The sequence below is a fragment of the Orbicella franksi genome, chromosome 7 (assembly GCF_964199315.1).
Source record: "Orbicella franksi chromosome 7, jaOrbFran1.1, whole genome shotgun sequence".
NCBI lineage: Eukaryota > Metazoa > Cnidaria > Anthozoa > Scleractinia > Merulinidae > Orbicella > Orbicella franksi.
The window spans coordinates 28,369,561-28,392,028 of record NC_138151.1 but is presented as its reverse complement, the minus strand read 5'-3'; the positions used below and the strand labels follow the sequence as shown (position 1 = coordinate 28,392,028).

General features: G+C 37.5%; 1 protein-coding gene and 1 long non-coding RNA gene across 2 annotated transcripts in view; one reads left to right on the top strand and one right to left on the bottom strand.

Annotated features, from left to right (window-relative positions):
- The window catches only part of LOC145493524 (uncharacterized), a 119,314-nt gene that overhangs the window by 3,987 nt on the left and 92,859 nt on the right, over window positions 1-22,468 (bottom strand). The window contains exons 19-22 of the mRNA XM_081473016.1: window positions 6,211-6,366; window positions 4,670-4,738; window positions 4,302-4,388; window positions 441-530 (exon numbers count right to left, since the gene is read on the bottom strand). Of these exons, the coding sequence (XP_081329142.1) occupies window positions 441-530; window positions 4,302-4,388; window positions 4,670-4,738; window positions 6,211-6,366 (402 nt within the window). The remainder of the gene's footprint in view (window positions 1-440; window positions 531-4,301; window positions 4,389-4,669; window positions 4,739-6,210; window positions 6,367-22,468) is intronic.
- Window positions 1-22,468, top strand: part of LOC145493545 (uncharacterized) — a 43,599-nt gene that overhangs the window by 9,648 nt on the left and 11,483 nt on the right. The gene's annotated exons all lie outside the window — the stretch shown is intronic.

The window sequence follows — 22,468 nt, the reverse complement described above, 5'->3', positions numbered from 1 at the left end:
AATATAAAATATAATTTGCCGGCAACTACTGTTTTATTTCAACTTTAACAAATACCACGCCATGAAATGACGATATGACGCAAATAGAAGTGACACAGGAAACAACGGACTAGGGTTGAGTCGTCACTTTCTTTTTCCTATTTCCTAGGTTTTTTAATGGTGCGGTAATAAAGCAGAGTTGCGGAAAAATTAAGACGGACGTTGATTTGGATAATAGATAATTTCTTTCCCCACGTTAGATCGAAGGCATCAATCAAGCAGCAAATGATAGAACCTGGCATATATGGGTAAGAATATCAGTTTTCCATCTTGAGTAGATATAAATGCTATCACTTAATTTTTCTTTCATTCCAACAAAAGAGCTCCGTACAGTTCTACACATTATCAACTTGTCTCATTTTTTCGAGAGGATCAATAAAATCGCCATATAAAATCTATACCTTCTTCTCCTGATGTCACTTGACTTTTCAGTTTTTCAATGATGGTTCGCATGTCCCTTGTCATCTCCTTGAAATCATCTCTGGTATTGTCTGAGAATAAAGCGTTTTACATTAGCTTGAGTTGAAATACAATCAAGTCAATCCATACAAACAAGAGACTCATGTAGTAAATGGTTTGAACCCAGGAGTCTCAATAGTTCGTATGGTGTGATCATCCGCGTGAGGGTAGTTCTGAAAGGAACTGTAGTTGGTGACTGACGTTTCGACAACCTGAGCGGAAGTCATCTTCAGAGTCAAGTGAATACTGTTTGTCAGTCGACGATGTTAGAAGTCTGGTCCGTTGAACGTTATTGGTCAGTTTAGCCATGATGGTATTGGCTGTAAGACTCGCGTGAAGTTTGCCATCACTCATTGGTCGGTTTCGATCCGTCTATTGTTAGTCAAATTGGGCGGGTTTTGGTCCGTCTACTGTTAGTCAAATTAAGTCGGTCTGTTAGAAGTCAGTTTGTTGGTTTCGTTTCCGTCGTGGATAAGTCTTTGATAAGGCGCCGGTAGTTGCTGACATCTGTTAAGAGGCGTTTGTTCTGGGTTAGTGTAGTAGCTTTTTAGAGTCAGTCATTGAAAATAGTTTGTACTGTAAGTTAAGCACTGACCAGAGTCCCAGTCAATGTTGAGGTTTGTCAACTGATGATGTACAGCAATGTGATTGTTGGCATCACGATTTCTCGTGGCTCGTTTGTGTTCAGTCAATCTCGTGTTAAGGTTTCTGTCAGTCTCACCAATATAGGAAGCCTGCCAGTCGGAACATTCGATCTTGTAAACTTCTCCCCGCCTGTTGTTGGGTTCGTCCCTGTCTTTAGCGTTGGTCAGTAAGTGTCGTAACGTAGTTGTAGGTTTGTGGGCTACACGGATGTTGTAGGGCTGTAGGATCCGTGAGATAGTCTCAGAAGTGCCCCTGATGTAAGGTATAGTCACTGTAGTAACAGGTGTTGAGTTCCTGTTATCAACCTTCATAATCTTTCAGAACAGACAAATTCATTCATAAGCCCAGGAAATACCTCCATTCACAACATTGCAATAACAATTAGTATTAATTCTCTCAGTTAGTACGCGCGCTGTGATTGGTCAATTTAGCGGACCGTATTCTCCTGTACGGCCCGCTAAAATTTAAAGCTGTTTTTGTTGCCAAAATATTTCGTGATTTATCGCCAAGTGTTCTTAACTTTTTTAGCAAGTAAAAGTTTAAAAATTTCTTTTACTTCTAAAATTGTGTATTGAAACCTGCTAACGACTTAAGAGTCACTTAACAATGATTTCAAATTGAGTCGTTTTGCTTTCGAGGTGCGTCAGAAATTTGAAGCGGTTCCGCGTGAATAGAAATTGTTCCCGAGCCCGTCAGACACATAGTAGAGATATAATAAATATCTCACTAACCTCGTTTTCTCGGTCCGTACTGTAAGTTACGGATCCTCGTTTTCCCCTTCGATTTATGGCTTGCGCGCTCGGTCCGTAACTTACAGTACGGCCCTCGAACTCGGTTAGTAAGAGGTATTACGAATCGCTCAAAGTTGAGTTTAAGGTGGCTCAAAACAGTAATAATTCCGGGAGACACCTGGGCTCTAGCACGCACATCAGCATGAGGCATCACGCGATCATTCGAGGGTTCGCGAGATAGCACGCGAGATTTAAAGTTTACAAAAATCAAAACAAACATGGCGGCGCTTCTGCCAGGTTTAGTAAGCTGTTTGCGTGATCAGTTATTTTTAACTTCGAAAACATCCATCCTTCAGGCAATTTCAAAGGAAAACATCCTTTTAAACCGCTGTGCTGCAACGTAAACGATAATTCTGATGTTGATTTTGCGATCGATCGTGCCGGCTATCAATCCAAAAAACTGCAGGAAAAAAACTACTCTTCAGGTTTTCTTCGCTCTTTCTACTTTGCTAGTCTCACCTCCGGGTATTTATGGCACTCTTCTTCGACCGCTTAGGCTGCTAACGACAACAGTTAAAAAAACACTTTTCGCGGACTATTCCCGTTAATTCGCGTGGAATTGCGGGTTTTACTGATCAGCGGACCGCCTTCTCGCATGCGCAAGAGGCGATCTTGCAAAGTCGAGATTTTAATTTTGCGCTTAGAAATAAACTACCTTATCCACGAAGCTAATATCTCAAAAACCGATCCAGTGACCCTGCTTTTTTAATGCAAAAAAATATTCAACAGCAAAAGTGGAATGCATGTGCGAAATTGTAAGAAAAAACTGTGGAAGACTTGGAAATTTCCATTTTTCTTAATTTAAGAAAAATCCACTCCACAGAATTTGGTATAATTTTGTCTGTTTCTTCTTCTGGGTTTAATAAAAAGATTTTTATAAAAAAAATATGGGGTCACTGGCTTAGTTTTTAAGATAGATGCAACTGATGGTAAAAAGTGGGTTAAGTTTGTTGCTACGCAACAGGACAGTGCAGCCTTAATTTATGACTTAAGAGTCACTGACTGAAAATATCGAGAATGGCTGGCCAGGTTGGAAAAATCGAAAATCCTGAAACCTTGCCTAAAGAACGCTTTTTGGGAGCCACTTTCGAAAATATTTTTCCGATTTTCTTAGAATTTAAAGTCTTTGAGAAATTCGCAAAAAACGAAAATATAGCTTTTTCCCTCATTAAATATGCAAAAAATATCTGGAAAATTGACAAAGTTCTCGGAATTCGCATTGAAACGATTTACAAACCTAGAACTCGGGGTTAACTGAGCATAAGAGCTTTACTTTTCTTCTATCTAACAATAGGAAGTTTTCAATTTTTCAAGCATTTTGAAGGATTCAGTCGATCGTTGAAGAATTGCCTTCTAAAGCCCCTATGAAAACGGCAAAAATTGCGTAGTTTTACGGGCTTAAAACGCATCTTGGTATGTCCGATATGGAACTAAAACAAGTACTGTGCAAAAGAGTGTGGTTTCTACTATAATAATATGGAAAAAAATTTCTGGGCAATTGAGGTTCACACAGGTAAAATGCAAAAGTTCGCGACAGTCTCTTCTCAAATTTGCATAATGCGGTATGTTCAAAGAACTTTATTGTTGAGCACTCTAGTCTCTTTTTGTTCCATTTGTGGGCCTTGCTTTGAGGGAAATATACAAAAAGAGAGTTAATCCATGTCGTTATTACAAAATTGTTTCATTATTTCACGCAAGGTACATAAAACTACAGACAAAGCCCAAAATATAAGTTCAAACACGCTACATGTATTACGTGACTGGCGTCACGTAATATTTATTTTCAGTTAGCTCCAATTGGAATTACTAGATTATTGAGGTTTAGACACTTGCTTATAATAGAGACATAGCAGGGTTTGTCTTTCCCGTTTATATACACATATTTAATGAAGTTATATTTTCGTTTTTTGCGAATTTCTCGAAGACTTTGAATTCTAAGAAAATCGGAAAAATATTTTCGAAAGTGGCTCCCAAAAAGCGTTCTTTAGGCAAAGTTTCAGGATTTTCGATTTTTCCAACCTGGCCAGCCATTCTCGATATTTCCAGTCAGTGACTCTTAGCCACAATGAAAAGCACAGTGGAGAGTTACCTTAAAAAATAGCACAGCCACTCAAAACAGTACAGTTCCAAGCCTGAAAAATCACACCTAGTTCTAGAAATATCAAAAAAACAGAAAACTGCTTTGAGCCACCTTAAGCCAAATTATTTCCTTTTTCACTTTCGTCAGAAATGTGTCTCTTGCTAGCCTGAATAACAGCCTCCCTCTCCAAAAGAGAAAGGGCGGCTGTGTCACAGGCTAGTCTTTCGCTGGATAAGCTGTTCTTTTACTGTGCAAAGACTGCATGACAGTTTTTAGTCAAAACTGACCTTCATCGTCGGTCTCTCTTTGTGCTACCAAAGTGTCTAACTTCTCACTCATGTTCGCTATCTCACTTTTCATCTGTTGAAGTTTGTCTGAAAATTAACATCAGCTTTCGTTATCATTGCCATAATTATGTCAAAATATATATATATATATATAGACAAATATCGACGTTGGAAATTATCAAATTTCTGCCAGTTTGAACATGCAATAATTTACCAACATTAGCTGCTCAACAGTCATCGCTTTTTCCGTTTGTTTATTAATGTATTAGTTGCTGTTTACTGCTGAAGTTACAGGAGAACGAACCTTTTTTTCTTGCCTAGTGATAGAATCTCTATACCTCCAAATATCTCAACTGACAACTACTGACCTTCATCTAGGAGTGATCCCAACTTTTTCACTTGATTTCCTATTTGCTCAAGTGTCTCTTTGAGGTTTTCTACGGTGGAACAAAAGTCAGACTTAGTTTCAAGCTTATACAAGTTGCTCTTTGCACTCACGTTCAGTTTAACCATAACTTTATTTTTTCGTTTCCTTTATTTTCAGAACTGTTGAAAACATAGCTTAGTATTTAAAGTGATCATCATGCAGGAGAGAGATAAGCTGCCAGGAGATTATTGTCAATTTACACTTCTTACTTTTGGCATAGCCTGTTAAGTAACCTTAATAGAAACTTGATTAGTGGCATGAAAACAATTGTTTATTGGTGCCTTGCATTACCCTGTCAGTTAACACCTGGATGAAGAGAAAGCAGGCACTTTTTGCTTTTAAAAAGTACCATTTATTTAAAACTCTCTGTACTTGACTAAATTGTCAAATTCCCCATCCCCAGGCAACCCTTTCCGATCAAATGCCACCATGGTGGGGACCTACAACTTGTCAAATGTCCCCCAGAGGGGGTGACATGGGCGGGCTTGGAATTGACAGAGCCATTATTGTTTTGAGTAACTGATTACTATCAAGTTATAATGGAGTTCTGCTTTTACACATAAGGCTTAGCTAAATCTATTTGCACAATGCCATAGAAAATACAGCCAAACAGGATACAGGAAAGCTGTGGTATATTTGACGGTAACAAATTCAACCTTCCCATCATGCGCCGCGCATATGTCACATTGATTGTGTTGGCCACTGTATTTTCAATGGCGTGGTATAAAATAGTTATGCTGGTATACCATGGAAGGGGTGGCGAATGGTCCTTCAAAAACTCTGGGTCTCGTAAAATTTTAGTCGAATTTCACGGGTCTCGCAGTCTCGCTTTTTAGCGGTTATGTGCGTCTCGCAGTCTCGATTTTTCTACGAAGCTGTCTCGTATTCTCGATTTTTCGCAAGGCTAGCTAAGGGTATCGAAGTCCCAATTCGTTCCTTTATCTGCTTTTATAAATGACGTCTTCTCTTCACTTGATATGGAATTTCAATGAAACAACAAAAAGGTACAAAACCTACCGCAACGTCCGTTTTGACGCTAGAAAAACAGTTATTTTTCTCTAGGATATCATAAGGTAGTGTGTTATAATCGAATTTCCAGTCCCAGTCAGTTCCAAGAAGTTGGCTAAAGACTTTAAAAGCTCATTCTAGCTCTCAACTAAATCTGGGACTCGAATTTTAAGAGTCTGAACGTCTTGCGTTCGCACTCAAAGCGCTTTGAAGTCTCGGTCTCGCAATCTAAAAAGTCAAAATGTCTCGGGTTCGCAAAGAAAAACGCTTGTCTCGCCGTCTCGCAAAGTCTCGCATTTACCATTCGCCACCCCTCATGGAACATCCCACTAATGTAACTTGTATTTTCTTGGTATATTACACGCTTGTCTTAATTATAAGACTCGTGTGTATACCAAGAAAACACAAGTGACTCGTGGGATATTCCATGGTATACCATTCAAAAACACTGCATAACTAGTACATATTACATACCTCGTTCAGGATCTGGATCCGAATGTTTCCGTTTCAAAGTACTTCTCACTCCAGTGGAATCTCCACTGTCGTGTGTACTTGCAGTGGCACTAGAGACTTCTGCTGTTACTCTTCCTGCTGGTATTGCACCAGCGGGCTGCTGAATGGCGAAAGGTCCTTTAAAGATACGCAAAATGACTTAAATGAAATGAATCATCAAAGGGACCTAATGGTCCAAATGGGTTCCAGTGGATATTATACACTTACTGGTCCCAACGGTAATGGATAGTTTTGTTTTACCGAGAATCTTGATGTTCCCTGAGATGAAGTCAAGGAAAACATCGAACCCCATTAATCCAGTCAACAACAGGCCATAAAACCCCGTATGAGGGGTTCTTTAAATAAGAAACTGACTGACTCAGAGCTTCTGTTCAGGCCACCTCAAAGTGGACACAATAAAGAGGTGGCTGTATTAATGGGGTGGCTGTGAGGCGGGGTTCCATGCTAAAACTACAAAAATCTATGCTAATTTAATCCAAACACCATCTGGTCATGATTTTTCCTTGTTCAAACTTAAAGAATTATTAATGACATGGAGAAGGATTTATCCCAAAATCCTTACCTCAATCATCAATTATTTGTCTTGTTTCTAAAATTCTTTACATTTCCTCTGATGTTATTGAAACCAATTTTGGACCTGTTCTGACAGTTCTCAGAACAAAGTTTTAAATCCAAGATGGTAGAAATCTTCAAATGTGGCATTTACGTGCTATGTGATATCATGAAAAACAATTGATTTAATCACTTAAGTAGACAAGTATGAATGCTTAACATGCGATTTAGGTTAGGTAACTATTGAGGGACCAGGGAGGGGGAGGGGCATAAAATTACCCATCTTACAAAAGGGCAAAAGGCTAAGTTAAGTAGGGTATTTTTTAAATATTTTTAAAACTTCAATTTTAGGTTACTATATTTATAGCACTGCCCATTTAAAGTAGCCGTTTTCTTTAAAGGAATGTTACTTTGTACTGGCAACAGTGTAATCTTTGGTGAAACACGTCAGTGTGACTCAGACAGGAAAACCTTTGAAAAGTAATTGAAATCTTTGGACATCTTGAGAAATCTTTGAGTTACCTTCAAAAGTCCTGGCACTCACAAGCTTAAAATCTCATGCATGTGAGACAAAAGGAAAAAAGTTGGCAGGTATATTACACTGCAAGTGAGTGATATCTTGACTTGAGCTACTAAATTTTCATGATACTGATAAATTCCTTCAAATTAAGTTGTCACTGAAAGTAGTAACCTGAAAGTGCCTATGAAGTAAAAAATAATTGCTGCTTATTTGAAAGGCTTTTCAAAGTAAAGAAGAATGGCGTTTCCCTTTTTGGAATATCATTTTTCGTTCTAAAGATATTTACGTTTTGTATTATGCAAATGAGCAAAGTGATGATGTCATAGGTGGTTCCACTTGAACAGTAAAGCACTGAATCAAGAATATCTCTAGAAATATTGGAGCAGTGTTCTTCAAACTTGGCACCACAAATGTGCACCACAAAAGAAACAGAATGACACCTTCTGTGTTGTTGCCATGGCAACACTTTTGGCTCCAGTTTCTTTCTGTGAAAAACCAAATATGCCAATTTGCAACCCTTCGAAAAGGGACAGAGGGTCTTGCTCGGAAAACACATGATTCCTATATTGTCTTAACTCTTCCCATTAGATTGTTGGGAGTGGATGATCCTTGTTTAAGATAAAATCTGGTAATGTTAGTTTTAATTAAAACAGGACCAGCAGCATAACTGTTGCCATGGCAACGGCACGACGGGTGTCATTTTGTTTCTTTTGTGATGTACATTTCTGGTGCCAAGTTTAAAGAACACTGCTTTAATATTTCTAGAGATATGCTTGATTGAGTGTTGAACTGTTTTAGTGGAACCACCTATGACGTCATCACTTTTAATACAAAAACGTGAATATCTCCAAAATGAAAAAAGATATTCTAAAAAGGAAAACGCCATTCTTCTTTACTTTGAAAAGCCTTTCAAATCAGCAGCAATTATTTTTTACTTCATAGGCACTTTAAGGGAAACTTGATTAGTGATGAAAAAAATTGTATGTTGGTGCCTTGCATATAACACCCTGTCAATTAACCTTTAATTTGCACCTGGATGAAGAGAGGTGCTGTAAGAGCAAATTTTGTTGCCTGACAACATGACAAATTAACCCCATCCAGACTTGATCTGGAGTACATCACACTTAAACCATTAGACTACTGGAACAGCACTTAACATTGTAAAAAATACTTACCATTAACATAACAAAACTGCTCTGCCAAGTCTTGGCGCTGCACAAGTTCGTGGCTTAATGCATCACACAAGTCCTTGTATGTTGCTGCTGAAGAAACGTTTCCTTGTTTCCAGTGCTTTAACATGTGGTATACCTTTTCAGACAGTTGGTTGTGAGCTTGATTTATTTGTTCAAGCTGTGGATCACTGAGCCCAAGGCGACGCCCAAGTGGTCTCCAGTTTACAATTTTGTTACCCAGTACTTCTAATTCATAATCTGTGGGTGTGCCATTTCTTACTACAAAGAGAAATAATGGTTCAAATTTATAGCTGAACTACTGTTGTTGCTCTCAATACTTAAAATTAAGGCTTTGACCTATTTTAAGTAATTAAATATTTTTACTATCGCACAGCTACCTCAGTGTGTTTACAGAATTTAACTAGGAAAACCTGAATATATATATTTGGCTGAAGAACAAAACAAAATCTTTGTAATGTCAGAATTAGTTGCCATGACAACAAACGGTACCATGTTTAAGCTATCACAACTTTAAAATTAGTAGGTGAAAGTTTATTTTTACATAATTAAACATTTTTACCAAGTTGACTTGTGAGCTTCTCTTCCAAGTCCGCGATGCCAGAAACACGGCACATCATTATGAGTTAATTTTAAAAAACTCAAACAGACCTAGAAAAAACTTAGTTTTGACAAATCTGCTTTCCCTTCGCTACAAAATAAAACAATTTACATTAAAAATACCCTCTAAAAGCAAGTATTTTAGCCAATATGAAAAATCAATTTCACACTGATGTGCAGCTCATGATACTGTCCCTTTAAATAATTGAATAATTTTTTTCTGTTGGGGACATGTGGAAATCTTACTTGAAATACCTCTTTCCCTTCCAACTCTTTGTGCATATTACTACTTGTGACTCTCCTTGATGGCCACTCAGATCGCCAATAAAATCTAAAACAACTATTATGAACAAACATTAATTAAAAATAATACAAATCGATACTCACATGTACTTGTTCCGGGTACAGCTTCCTGTGAGGATTGGAGAGGACAAATTTCATTCATGTCTACAGCTCCGTGGGCATACGATTGGTCAGAAGTGCCAATGAAGTCGCTGAACAAATTGAAAGTTATTCATGCACCATCTTTCAGGAAATGCTGTCCTTCTTCTCGTGTCAACTTCAAAGACCTTACATCAACTTAACCTGTCCCACTGTCACCAATAAATGTATATACACCATTAAGAATAAGAAAAACAAGTAAATAAAACTCATTTACCTGTAACATTTAAGCATGGAACTTTAAAACGAACATGATAATAATGGGTTTAAGACATAGCCAAAGATTGAACATACAATTGTCTGGCAAACAGGCATGATAAGGAGGATGTAATGCACAAGTGAACACTGAATCCTTTAAGCCTGCAGTGACCAGGACTGATCACCGATAATACACCACAAATGTACATAAAAAAGCTTGAGCTGCAATTTTTCTTCTCACGTCCGTCCGGATACATTCGTTGTGTAATGAAGTCTAAATAGGGAGATTGGTTACAAACTCTTTCTATCGCAGTTTGTAAGTTACAGTCTTTCAAATACACTTGATAACTGCTGGTCTGTGTATATCGTCAGCGTTAAAGCAGTCTTGTAATTGTCTCATTAAAAATAGTTTAGAACTGTGTTGAACATAGCGAAAGTCAAAGAGTACTACATCAAAAACACAATTTTCTTAAAAAAGGTATCCAAATTGAGAAAAGTAAGCAAGTTGAAGGCTTTCCACCTTTGTTGTTTTAGACCAATTAACATAATGCAGACAAACACTTCTAAATAAAACCTACAGTAATAATCACACAAACTACTGAATACATGTGACGTGAGAATTTTTGTTTTCACAATTTTCTTACCTTAAGAGAAGTTCCGAAGTAGTGGAGTTTTTTTTTTAATCCGTTTTAAATGACACAGTATCAGTCAGTCACCTGAAGGAGTTAATACAACTGTAGAAATGAACAGGTTGTCTCTAATTTACGCATACTTTAAATAGCCATCTTTGGTTTAGTATTTCTACAACAAGATAATTGTCATGTGAAAATGAAATCCACTGGATCAATTGTTTTACAACTATCATCAGTCTATTAAAGCACATGTATTCATTTCAACTGGGCAATTCGATTTCTCTCTGTGGCTTAATTAATCATCTTAAGTTAGCTCTGGTGCAATATTATTTCGTAGTGTTGTGAATATCACATTTTTCAAGTTATTCTTATAAATGTGCGTGATAATTACTGCTTGTCTGTTGATATCTTTAGCGTTGACGCCTTCGGCGCACTACAGCGAAACTATTGTTGTTGCTTAATAGTCTTGTATGGCTCACTGAAACAGCTACAACTCTTTTGAACATAAATAAATTAAGTCGCACTAGTAGAGAATCACAAAACAGGATTATTTTATTGGCCAGTTGACAAGCATAGCAAATCAAGTTTTTGACGAATTGTTTTCTCCAACAAATTGTCAAAAGCAAGCGAGTAAAACAATCCAACGTTGTTGTTTTAGACCCATACATATGCAGACAAACGCTGCTAAATATATTTATCTATGTAAATCACACAGACTAGAATTCACATATTATAATTTTTTTCCATAATTTTCTTACCTTAAAGAGAAGTTCTGTAGTTGCCCAGTTGTTTTGAATTCTCAGTGTTGAAAATGGTTATGTGTAAGTCCGTCACCATGGAGTAACAACTGTAGAAACAACAGGTTGGCTCTTAAATCTCTTAGGTAAGATATAAAACACTTGCTCTATTAATAGCTTGGTCAAAATTTAAAATGTGGCTGCGAACAAATTCACTCACTAATTTTAGCAAGCAAGTAAGTGAAAAGATTTCCGCCTTTGTTGTTTTAGACCAATTAACATATGCAGACAAACACTTCTAAATAAGACCTAGAGTAATAATCACACAAACTAACTTAACTCAATACATGCTGATATCAGAATTTTTGTTTTCACAATTTTCTTACCTTAAGAGAAGTTCTGAAGTCGAGGAGTTTTATTTAAATCCGTTGGAAATGACACAGTATCAGTCAGTCACCTGAAGGAGTTAATACAACTGTAGAAATAAACAGGTTGTCTCTAATTTACGCATACTTAAATAGCCATCTTTGGTTTAGTATTTCTACAACAAGAAAATTGTCAAGTAAAAATGAAATCCACTGGATCAATTGTTTTACAACTGTCATCTGTCTATTAAAGCATATATATTCATTTAAACTGGGAAATTCGATTTCTCTCTGTGGCTTAATTAATCATCTTAAGTTAGCTCTGGTGCAATATTATTTCGTAGTGTTGTGAATATCACATTTTTCAAGTTATTCTTATAAATGTGCGTGATAATTACTGCTTGTCTGTTGATATCTTTAGCGTTGACGCCTTCGGCGCACTACAGCGAAACTATTGTTGTTGCTTAATAGTCTTGTATGGCTCACTGAAACAGCTACAACTCTTTTGAACATAAATAAATTAAGTCGCACTAGTAGAGAATCACAAAACAGGATTATTTTATTGGCCAGTTGACAAGCATAGCAAATCAAGTTTTTGACGAATTGTTTTCTCCAACAAATTGTCAAAAGCAAGCGAGTAAAACAATCCAACGTTGTTGTTTTAGACCCATACATATGCAGACAAACGCTGCTAAATATATTTATCTATGTAAATCACACAGACTAGAATTCACATATTATAATTTTTTTCCATAATTTTCTTACCTTAAAGAGAAGTTCTGTAGTTGCCCAGTTGTTTTGAATTCTCAGTGTTGAAAATGGTTATGTGTAAGTCCGTCACCATGGAGTAACAACTGTAGAAACAACAGGTTGGCTCTTAAATCTCTTAGGTAAGATATAAAACACTTGCTCTATTAATAGCTTGGTCAAAATTTAAAATGTGGCTGCGAACAAATTCACTCACTAATTTTAGCAAGCAAGTAAGTGAAAAGATTTCCGCCTTTGTTGTTTTAGACCAATTAACATATGCAGACAAACACTTCTAAATAAGACCTAGAGTAATAATCACACAAACTAACTTAACTCAATACATGCTGATATCAGAATTTTTGTTTTCACAATTTTCTTACCTTAAGAGAAGTTCTGAAGTCGAGGAGTTTTATTTAAATCCGTTGGAAATGACACAGTATCAGTCAGTCACCTGAAGGAGTTAATACAACTGTAGAAATAAACAGGTTGTCTCTAATTTACGCATACTTAAATAGCCATCTTTGGTTTAGTATTTCTACAACAAGAAAATTGTCAAGTAAAAATGAAATCCACTGGATCAATTGTTTTACAACTGTCATCTGTCTATTAAAGCATATATATTCATTTAAACTGGGAAATTCGATTTCTCTCTGTGGCTTAATTAATCATCTTAAGTTAGCTCTGGTGCAATATTATTTCGTAGTGTTGTGAATATCACATTTTTCAAGTTATTCTTATAAATGTGCGTGATAATTACTGCTTGTCTGTTGATATCTTTAGCGTTGACGCCTTCGGCGCACTACAGCGAAACTATTGTTGTTGCTTAATAGTCTTGTATGGCTCACTGAAACAGCTACAACTCTTTTGAACATAAATAAATTAAGTCGCACTAGTAGAGAATCACAAAACAGGATTATTTTATTGGCCAGTTGACAAGCATAGCAAATCAAGTTTTTGACGAATTGTTTTCTCCAACAAATTGTCAAAAGCAAGCGAGTAAAACAATCCAACGTTGTTGTTTTAGACCCATACATATGCAGACAAACGCTGCTAAATATATTTATCTATGTAAATCACACAGACTAGAATTCACATATTAAATTTTCTTTCCATAATTTTCTTACCTTAAAAAGAAGTTCTGCAGTTGTGCAGTTGTTTTGAATTCTCAGTCTTGAAAACGACAATGTGTAAGTCAGTCACCAAGAAGTAACAACTGTTTATAGAAACAACAGGTGGGCTCTTAAATCTCTTAGGTAACATATAAAACACTTATCTCGCTACGAACAAATAAATTAAGCAGCAAATTAATATTGAGATCAAAATTAAGAAAGATGTGCTTTTTCGCATTGGGTTTATGGCTCTAAAGCACAAGAGAATAATTCCTTACAAGGAAATTGTATCTGCTAACATTTCAATCTAGCTTCTTAGCTTTCACCAAGGACATCAGTCGTTCAGTCTTTAATCTTTAATCTTTAATCATTATTTACACACGGTAAAAACATTAGGTAGAAAAAATGACATAATAATGACTAAAAATCCAAATCCTCACATCATATTAACTTGCATTAATATGCCAGGCATGATAAGAATATAATCCACCAGTGAATATCGACTGTTTAATTAAAGCGGCTTTTTCTGATCATTGCTGATAACCGGTAAATACATAAAAACGCTAGCTAATTATATTTTCCGTCTAGATATATCCGTTGTGTAATGGAGTCTGTGGAAATTGGCTACAAACATTGTCTATCGCATTTGATTTTGCAAGTTACTCTTTCGAATGTGCGTGATAACTGGTTGCTTCTTTATGCCTTCAGCGTTGAAGCGTTCCGCGCTACAGTGAGGCTATTGTTTTTGCTTAGTCTTGTATGGTTCACTGAAACAGCTAGAGCTTTTTTGAATATAAATGAAGTCACAGAGTACAGAATCAAATAACAGGATCATATTATTGGCCGGTAATAACAAACATACACTGCGGTAAATGAAGTGTTCGAAAGATTGGTGTCTACAACAAATTGAGAAAAGTAAGGAAGCAAAAGCTTTCTAACTTTGTTGTTTTAGACCAATAGATATATTATGCACAGAAACACTGCTGAATATAACCTTTTAATTACACAGACTAGAATGCACATATCAGATATTTTTCACAATTTTCTTACCTTGCAGAGAGGATCTATGGTCATGCAGTTGTTTTTTTAACTCACTTGAAAACGAGCCAGTGTCAGTCACCAAGGAGTTTATACATCTGTAGAAAGAAACAGGTTGGCTCAAATCGACGAAACATTTACTGATTACATTTGCTTTTAGTCAAAATTGAAAGAATTGATGCTAACAAAGCAGCAATGAGATCCAAAATTGAAACTTTAAAGTTAGCCCTTAAGAAAGATTTGCTTTTTCGCGCTGGGTTTATCGCAGTTGCGTCAAGAGAAACCTTTACAACTTGAGCCAGGCAAAAAGACAGCAATACTGATTACTATCAAGTAAAATGCTAAACTTACTGCTCGCTAGTAAATACTGATTACTGATTAATTGTAAATACTCCCCGGTTTAAGGAAGTAATGTACCATAAACTAAGATAAAGAACTCGATCATAAATCACAACAGCAGATCATATATGTGTCTTCAATCTGTAATTAATCTAACAATCAAGTATCTTCAAGTTTATGTGGCCCTCAGGTTTTGTTGTAAAGTAAACTTATGAGTTCACCGGAAAAAATACAAATGAAATCACGAGTTTAGGTTGATCTGATGTCTCTAAAGTTTGCTGGTAATTGAACTACTGATTCTACCCCTAGCGAAGAAATTGTTCCCTGACAAACGCTGATGAGTTTGTTTAGGACAACTGAGTCGTTCATGATCAATGCTTGCGAAACGTAGAAATAGGCTAGATTTTCCGCTTTCAGTTCTTTGAATGCCTACGTGTCTCGAGTTTTATAAACTTGGAACTGAAGTGTTGTTATGAAAGATACCTAGGCAACAAATTAATTGACATTCAATTAAAAACTATTAAACAATTAACCACAACTTCAGAAATGAGTAAGGTTTTCTCATCTTTGTTGCTTGTATGAACGCGCCAAATTTTGCTCGTTCCTAAAATGTCTAAAATGTGCTTACGTTTGATAATTTAATTTCACTCATCCTGCTTACCTGAAATGTTAAAGCTTCTCCTGGAACCAGAATCAGTCACTTTGACGTATGCAATCGATCGGCAGTCATCATAAATGTACCACTGTGGCCATGAACAAGAGATATATTCCTACATAGCACGAACATCTAACTTGAATTAGAATCCTACTGTCGAGTGACTGGCAAAACAGTGATTCCGGACAGTCACGCGAACTGAAGTATTCTCAGTAGCAAAATGTTCTTTTAATAACCAGTGGCCTCTTTTAGCTTAGTGTTTTCATCTAAAGTAATATACTAACCTTCTATAATCACATCCAGCGATACAATGGAAAACCGCTCCCCGATCCTCCCCGAGCAGAAGGCTGTTGTCTGAAAAGATCAGAGTCTGCAATGATCACGAGATCAGAAGCACTTGAGCGAAACGTTATAACTGGAACCCACGATCCGTATAACAATCTGTCGCGCTAACCTTGGCTGTTTCCACGAATCAATAGGTGCCGAGCTGAGAGGCTCCCCCCGTCCCCATGGGGTACTCCTGTATGGTTTTGTAGCCGGTTCGGTCTCAAATAGGGTATGACTTTTGTGCTGTAGTCTTGACTTGGGTGCGGTATTTTTTCGCATAAGCAACTTTTTCATCATTGCCTTCAAGACCATCAACCAAAGCTCTTTACCATAGGCGTGTGGCCCGGGAAGGGGCGGGGGGAGGGGCGGGGTGCCGGGGGGGTGGTGGGACTGCAGCCCCTCCAGTTTCAAACATTTTTGAAAGATTTCGGGCAAAGCGCAGATCATTCGAGCAAAAGTACACGGGAGAAAACATTCTAAAACTGAGGTAGTCGAGGCCGGGCTTCTAGGCTACTCTGACGTTCGCCTTGTTTGGAAAGGGCATATATCGTTTAAATGTGAGTCGTGAAAAAAAAGGGCGTTTGAAAAGGGGGGTTTGGAATGGCTCCAAACTGAGCCGTTTTAAATTTTTTTTGAACTTTTCGTACGAGGAAGAGTTAAAGTAATACTACCCTAAAATATGGCAATGTTCATTAAAAATTCCATTTTTTTAAACATGCAAGAAGTAAGACCCTTCAACGCTTATTAAAAACATTTTGAAACGATCTTTCCGTATTTACCTCTAGATAAGTGTAAAATGTACACAGTGGTAAAAGTTTTTTGACGTATCAACGGCCAGAGCAACGGCTTTTTTGCAGTAAGAACATGACCAAAAACATGGATTAGTTTTCACATATATGAACGATACTTTGTAGTAAGATTGTGGAGATGCACAACTCTATTGGTATAATAACTTGGGGAAAGCTTTGCCTAATTTACCACCACAGGCTCATTCATTTCCCTGATGAAAAGGTACATTTCCTACAACTGCGGTAACTTTTTCAAAATGGAACAACCATTACACTCCCCCACCCCTCGCGATCCAATTTGCACCCCATACGCAATTTTTGGCTTGTTTAAATGTTTAATCCATCATGTAAGAAATGTTTAGTGCATTTTTCTCAAGCGTCTACTTTTGTACCAACTGACTTCACGCTATTGTAAGATAATGGTTTGGCATTGACTATTTTTGATGTTTCGTTCAAGACGTTTCTTCATCAGTTGAAATATTAACGTTAGTACGCGTGATTCAAAAAGCAGCACGTCGAACGCACGCTGAGGAAAATTCCGGGTGAAGTTTCATGGAAATGTAGCGGGAGACTTATGCGCGTGCCAAAGACTTGCAGACTTCTGGGATGGCGATGTGGTCATTTCCAGATTGCGGATCCTTTATTGACATCCAGGCTTCCATGAAGAGTCGCTCGTGGAAGTTAGTTAGTAGTTAGCCTCATTTTTTGAAGTGTCAGAGTTGTTGGATATGAGCCGGCGAGTAAAACAATCCAACGTTGTTGTTTTAGACCCATACATATGCAGACAAACACTGCTAAATATAGTAACCTATTTAAATCACACAGACTAGAATTCCCATATTATAATTTTTTTCCATAATTTTCTTACCTTAAAGAGAAGTTTTGTAGTTGTCCCGTTGTTTTGAATTCTCAGTCTTGGAAATGACTATGTGTAATTCAGTCACCAAGGAGTAACAACTGTAGAAACAAACAGGTTGGCTCTTAAATCTCTTAGGTAACATATAAAACGCTTATGTCGCTACGAACAAATAAATTAAGCAGCAAATTAATGCTGAGATCAAAAATAAGAAACATGTGCTTTATCGCATTGGGTTAATGGCTCTAAAGCACATGAGAATAATTCCTTACAAGGAAATTTTATCTGTTAACATCGTAATCTACCTTCTTAACTTTCACCAAGGAGAAAGCAATCGTTCAGTGTTTACGAGTCAACACTGATGTGCTACATTAGCCATTATGAATTTCGTCTTACTGAAAAGACAACGCAGAAACACAAACAAAAACCGGACTCTGTAAATTGGGAGCTGGTTTCCATTAACAGTTTACTACATGGCACTTTTGACCATAAAGACTGAATAAGAACAACATATAAACCTGCCAGTTAGCCAGTAAATGTTTACAATACAACAGGGTTCGCACCATATTTCAAAAACAAATAATTCCAGGACTTTTCCAGGACTCAGATTGATTTTTCCAGGAGTCTAAAATTCACATTAACCATGTCATTCCCAAGATCTCAATGTTAATTCTCCTTACTGTCTGCCATACATTTCATTTTATTACTTGAGTTTAACAGACTTCCAGAACTTTTCAGGACCTGAGGAGCCGTTTTTCCTGGACTTTCCAGTTCTGGAAAATGGCACAATAAAATTCTAGGACTTTCTAGGTTTTCCAGGACCAGTACGAACCCTTTATAAAGATGGGTTTAATAAGACAAATCCAAAGATTCAACAGTAGTGTTTTGCAAACAGGCATGATAAGAATGTAATCCATCAGTGAATATTGACTGTTTAATTAAAGCGGCTTTTTCTGATCATTACCGATAACCGGTAAATACATAAAAAACGCTAGCTAATTATATTCTCCGTCTAGATATATTCGTTGTGTAATGGAGTCTGTGGAAATTGGCTATAAACTCTTTCTATCGCATTTTCCAAGTTACTCTTTCAAATGTGCGTGATAACTGCTTGTCTGTTTATATCTTCAGCACCGAAGCTCTCGGCGCTACAGGGAAGCTATCGTTTTTGCTTAGTCTTGTATGACTCACTGAAACAGCTAGAGCTTTTTTGAATATAAATAAAGTCACAGTGTACAGAATCAAAAAACAGGATCATGTTATTGGCCGGTAATAACAAACATACACTGCGGTAAATGAAGTGTTCGAAAGATTGGTGTCTAACACAAATCGAGAAAAGTAAGGAAGCAAAAGCTTTCTAACTTTGTTGTTTTAGACCAATACATATGTTATGCACAGTAACACTGCTAAATATAACCTTTTAATTGCACAGACTAGAATGCACTTATCAGATTTTTTTCAAAATTTTCTTACCTTGTAGAGAGGTTCTGCGGTCATGCAGTTGTTTTAACTCACTTGAAATCGAGCCAGTGTCAGTCAGTCAGTCAGTCAGTCACCAAGCAGTTTACACAACTGTAGAAACAAATAGGTTGGCTCAAATCTGACGAAACATTTACTGATTACATTTGCCTTTAGTCAAAATTGAAAGAATTGATGCTAACAAAGCAGCAATGAGATCCAAAATTGAAACTTAAAAGTTAACCAATAAGAAAGATTTGCTTTTTCGCGTTGGGTTTATCGCAGTTGCGTCAAGAGAAACATTTAAAACTTGAGCCAGGCAAAAAGACAGCAATACTGATTACTATCAAGTAAAATGCTAAACTTACTGCTCGCTAGTATATACTGATTACTGATTAATTGTAAATACTCCCCGATTTAAGGAACTTCGGCCATAAACTACGATAAAGAACCCGATTATAAATCACAACAGCAGATCATATATGTGTCTTCAATCTGTAATTAATCTAAGAATCAAGTATCTGCAAGTTTACGTGGCCCTCAGCTTTTGTTGTAAAGTTAACTTATGCGTTCACCGGTAAAAATTCAAATGAAATCACGATTTAGGTTGATCTGATTTCGCTAAAGTTTGCTGGTAATTGAACTACTGATTCTACCCCTAGCGATGAAATTGTTCCCTGACAAACGCTGATGAGTTTGTTTAGGACAACTGAGTCGTTCATGATCAATGCTTGCGAAACGTAGAAACAGGCTAGATTTTCCGCTTTCAGTTCTCTGAATGCATACCTGTATCGAGTTGTATAAACTTGGGACTGAAGAGCTGTTTATGAAAGATAGCTAGGTGACAAATTAATGGACATTCAATTAAAAACTACTAAACAATTAACCACAACTTCAGAAATGAGTAAGGATTTCTCATCTTTGTTGCTTGTTAACGCTGCCCAATTTTGCTCGTTCCTAAAATGTCTAAAATGTGCTTACGTTTGATAATTTAATTTCACTCATCCTGCTTACCTGAAATGTTAAAGCTTCTCCTGGAACCAGAATCAGTCACTTTGACGTATGCAATCGATCGGCAGTCATCATAAATGTACCACTGTGGCCATGAACAAGAGATATATTCCTACATAGAACGAACATCTACTTAGTAACTTGAATTAGAATCCCACTGTCGAGTGATTGGCAAAACAGTGATTCCGTACAGTCACGCGAACTGAATTATTCTCAGTAGCAAAATGTTCTTTTAATAACCAGTGGCCTCTTTTAGCTTAGTGTTTTCATCTAAAGTAATATACTAACCTTCTATAATCACGTCCAGCGATACAATGGAAAACCGCTCCCCGATCCTCCCCGAGCAGAAGGCTGTTGTCTGAAAAGATCAGAGTCTGCAATGATCACGAGATCAGAAGCACTCAAGCGAAACGTTATAACCGAGACCCACGATCCGTACAACAATCTGTCGCGCTAACCTTGGCTGTTTCCATGGATCAATAGGTGCCGAGCTGAGAGGCTCCCCCCGTCCCCATGGGGTACTCCCGTATGGTTTTGTAGCCGGTTTGGTCTCAAATAGGGTATGGCTTTTGTGCTCTAGTCTTGAATTGAGTGAGGTAATTTTTCGCATAAGCAACTTTTTCATCATTGCCTACAAGACCATCAACAAAAGCCCTTTAGCACGGGCGTGGGGCCCGGGTAGAGGGGGTGGGGGGGATGGGGCGGGACTGCAGCCCCTCCAGTTTCATACAGTTTTGAAAGTTTTCGGGCAAAGCGCTGATCATTCGAGCAAAAGTACCCGGGAGAAAACATTCTAAAAGGTAGTCGAGGCCAGGCTTGTAGGCTACTTACTCTGACAAGGATAAAAACAAGATGGATATTATTTCCATCGACAAAACAATGACAAAAGAATCAAAGTAAACGAAGATTAAGTCTTCTTGTGGTGGCTCTGAAAAGAGGCGTTTGGAATGGCTCCAAAATGAGCCGTTTTAATTTTTTTTTGAACTTTTCGTACGAGGAAGAGTTAAAGTAATACCAGGAACCATAATCGGGGACGGAGACCGTAAGTCTTGAGATCCGCGCGCACCTATGATATGGGACGATTTTTCTATTTTTAGAACAAATTACGCCATCCTGACGTCACATATCCGCGCGGATCCACGCACATGTCGGGGGCGCTCGCGTGGATGTTATCACGTTGCGTGATCAAATGGTGAGAGTTGCGAGATCCTCTTGCAGATTTTTCACAGCGATGGCAGGGAATAAGGCAGGGAATAAGAACCAGGGCTCTTATATGTAGTTTTATGCTCTGAGCTAATGGAAAAGGTGAGTTTTTTAGGGTCGAAAGTATGACTTCGATTTCGCGCTGTGAATGAATGCTCGTGCTAGTTGTACGCGTAAGCTTTTGCGCTTGTTCTATAAAGAAAAGTTATGCAAGAAAACTCTATACTCTGGTATCGAGTTAATTTGTGAGTTTCCCAGACAATGCTTAATCATAACCAAACCCTGTTTTGATAGTTTCTTATTGCTTCTGTTTGCTTGGCGAGTTGCAAAAGTTTTTGAAAGGAAAGTCTGACGCGTACAAGTAGCTCATTCGCATAGTGCAACGCGTGCACTTTCAAGTCCGAGTCGGTGTTTTCAATTGTCAACAAATCTTGACAAAGATTTCTTTCGCTGTCTTTTGTGCCGAGATGCTGCAACAATTTTCACCAACGCCAAAAGGGTACTAACATCAGGAGTGTTTCTTTAACATAGTGAAATTTTACACTACGAAAATAAAATAGACAAGGACATATTTAAAAACTAGAGATACCTGAGTTCGATGTACGTTTTCACTCGAAAGTGGGGAAGTTTAATTTGTCATGTTTTACTGACTGAACCAGGCATCGGCCGGCGCTCTTATTCATCGACAACAGTCGATTTATTGGATTTTTACACAACCAAAACTGAGCAGCATCTACAGACATAAACTTTATTGTCACTTATTGGGCCTTAATAAAACATCAAGCGTTGCTTACGATTTTGGCGAATTTCAAACTTGCAATTATTTTTTTTTTTACTGTTCGGTCGAGATAGACTCTGGTGAAATCCTCGCAATTAAGCGTGTGGCAAGAGGAGGGAAACTTTGAAGTCCTGGAACGCTGCTATATCCAAATATATCCAACTAGTTTTTTGCTGTGTTTTTGAAAAGCTGTTAATCTTCAACATATGTGAAACTTAGAGTAGAGTAATTTGGAGCCCTTGTAAAAGAAGCTGCGGAACACAACTTGGTCAGTGATATAAAGCGGTACATAACTAAATTTGACACTGTCTTACTTCACTCAAACTGGAGCAGCTTACGACAAAAACGCTGAAGCAAAATTCCAACAGACAGGAAAGTATTGAGTTGTGGGCCAAAAGCATCAAACATTTCGGGAGTTTCGGATGCCATTTCCCCGCGCTACATCCGCAAAAATCCTCGCAGCATGTACGCGCGTGTGCCGCACGAGATGGCGCAATTTGTTCTAAAAATAGAAAAATTGTCCCATATTATAGGGACTAGAAATGGCGCGCGCTTAAGGTCTCCGTCCCCGATTATGGCTCCTGGTAATACTACCTAAAATATGGCGATGTTCATAAAAAATTCCAGTTTTTGAACATGCAAGAATTAAGACCCTTCAACGCTTGTTAAAAA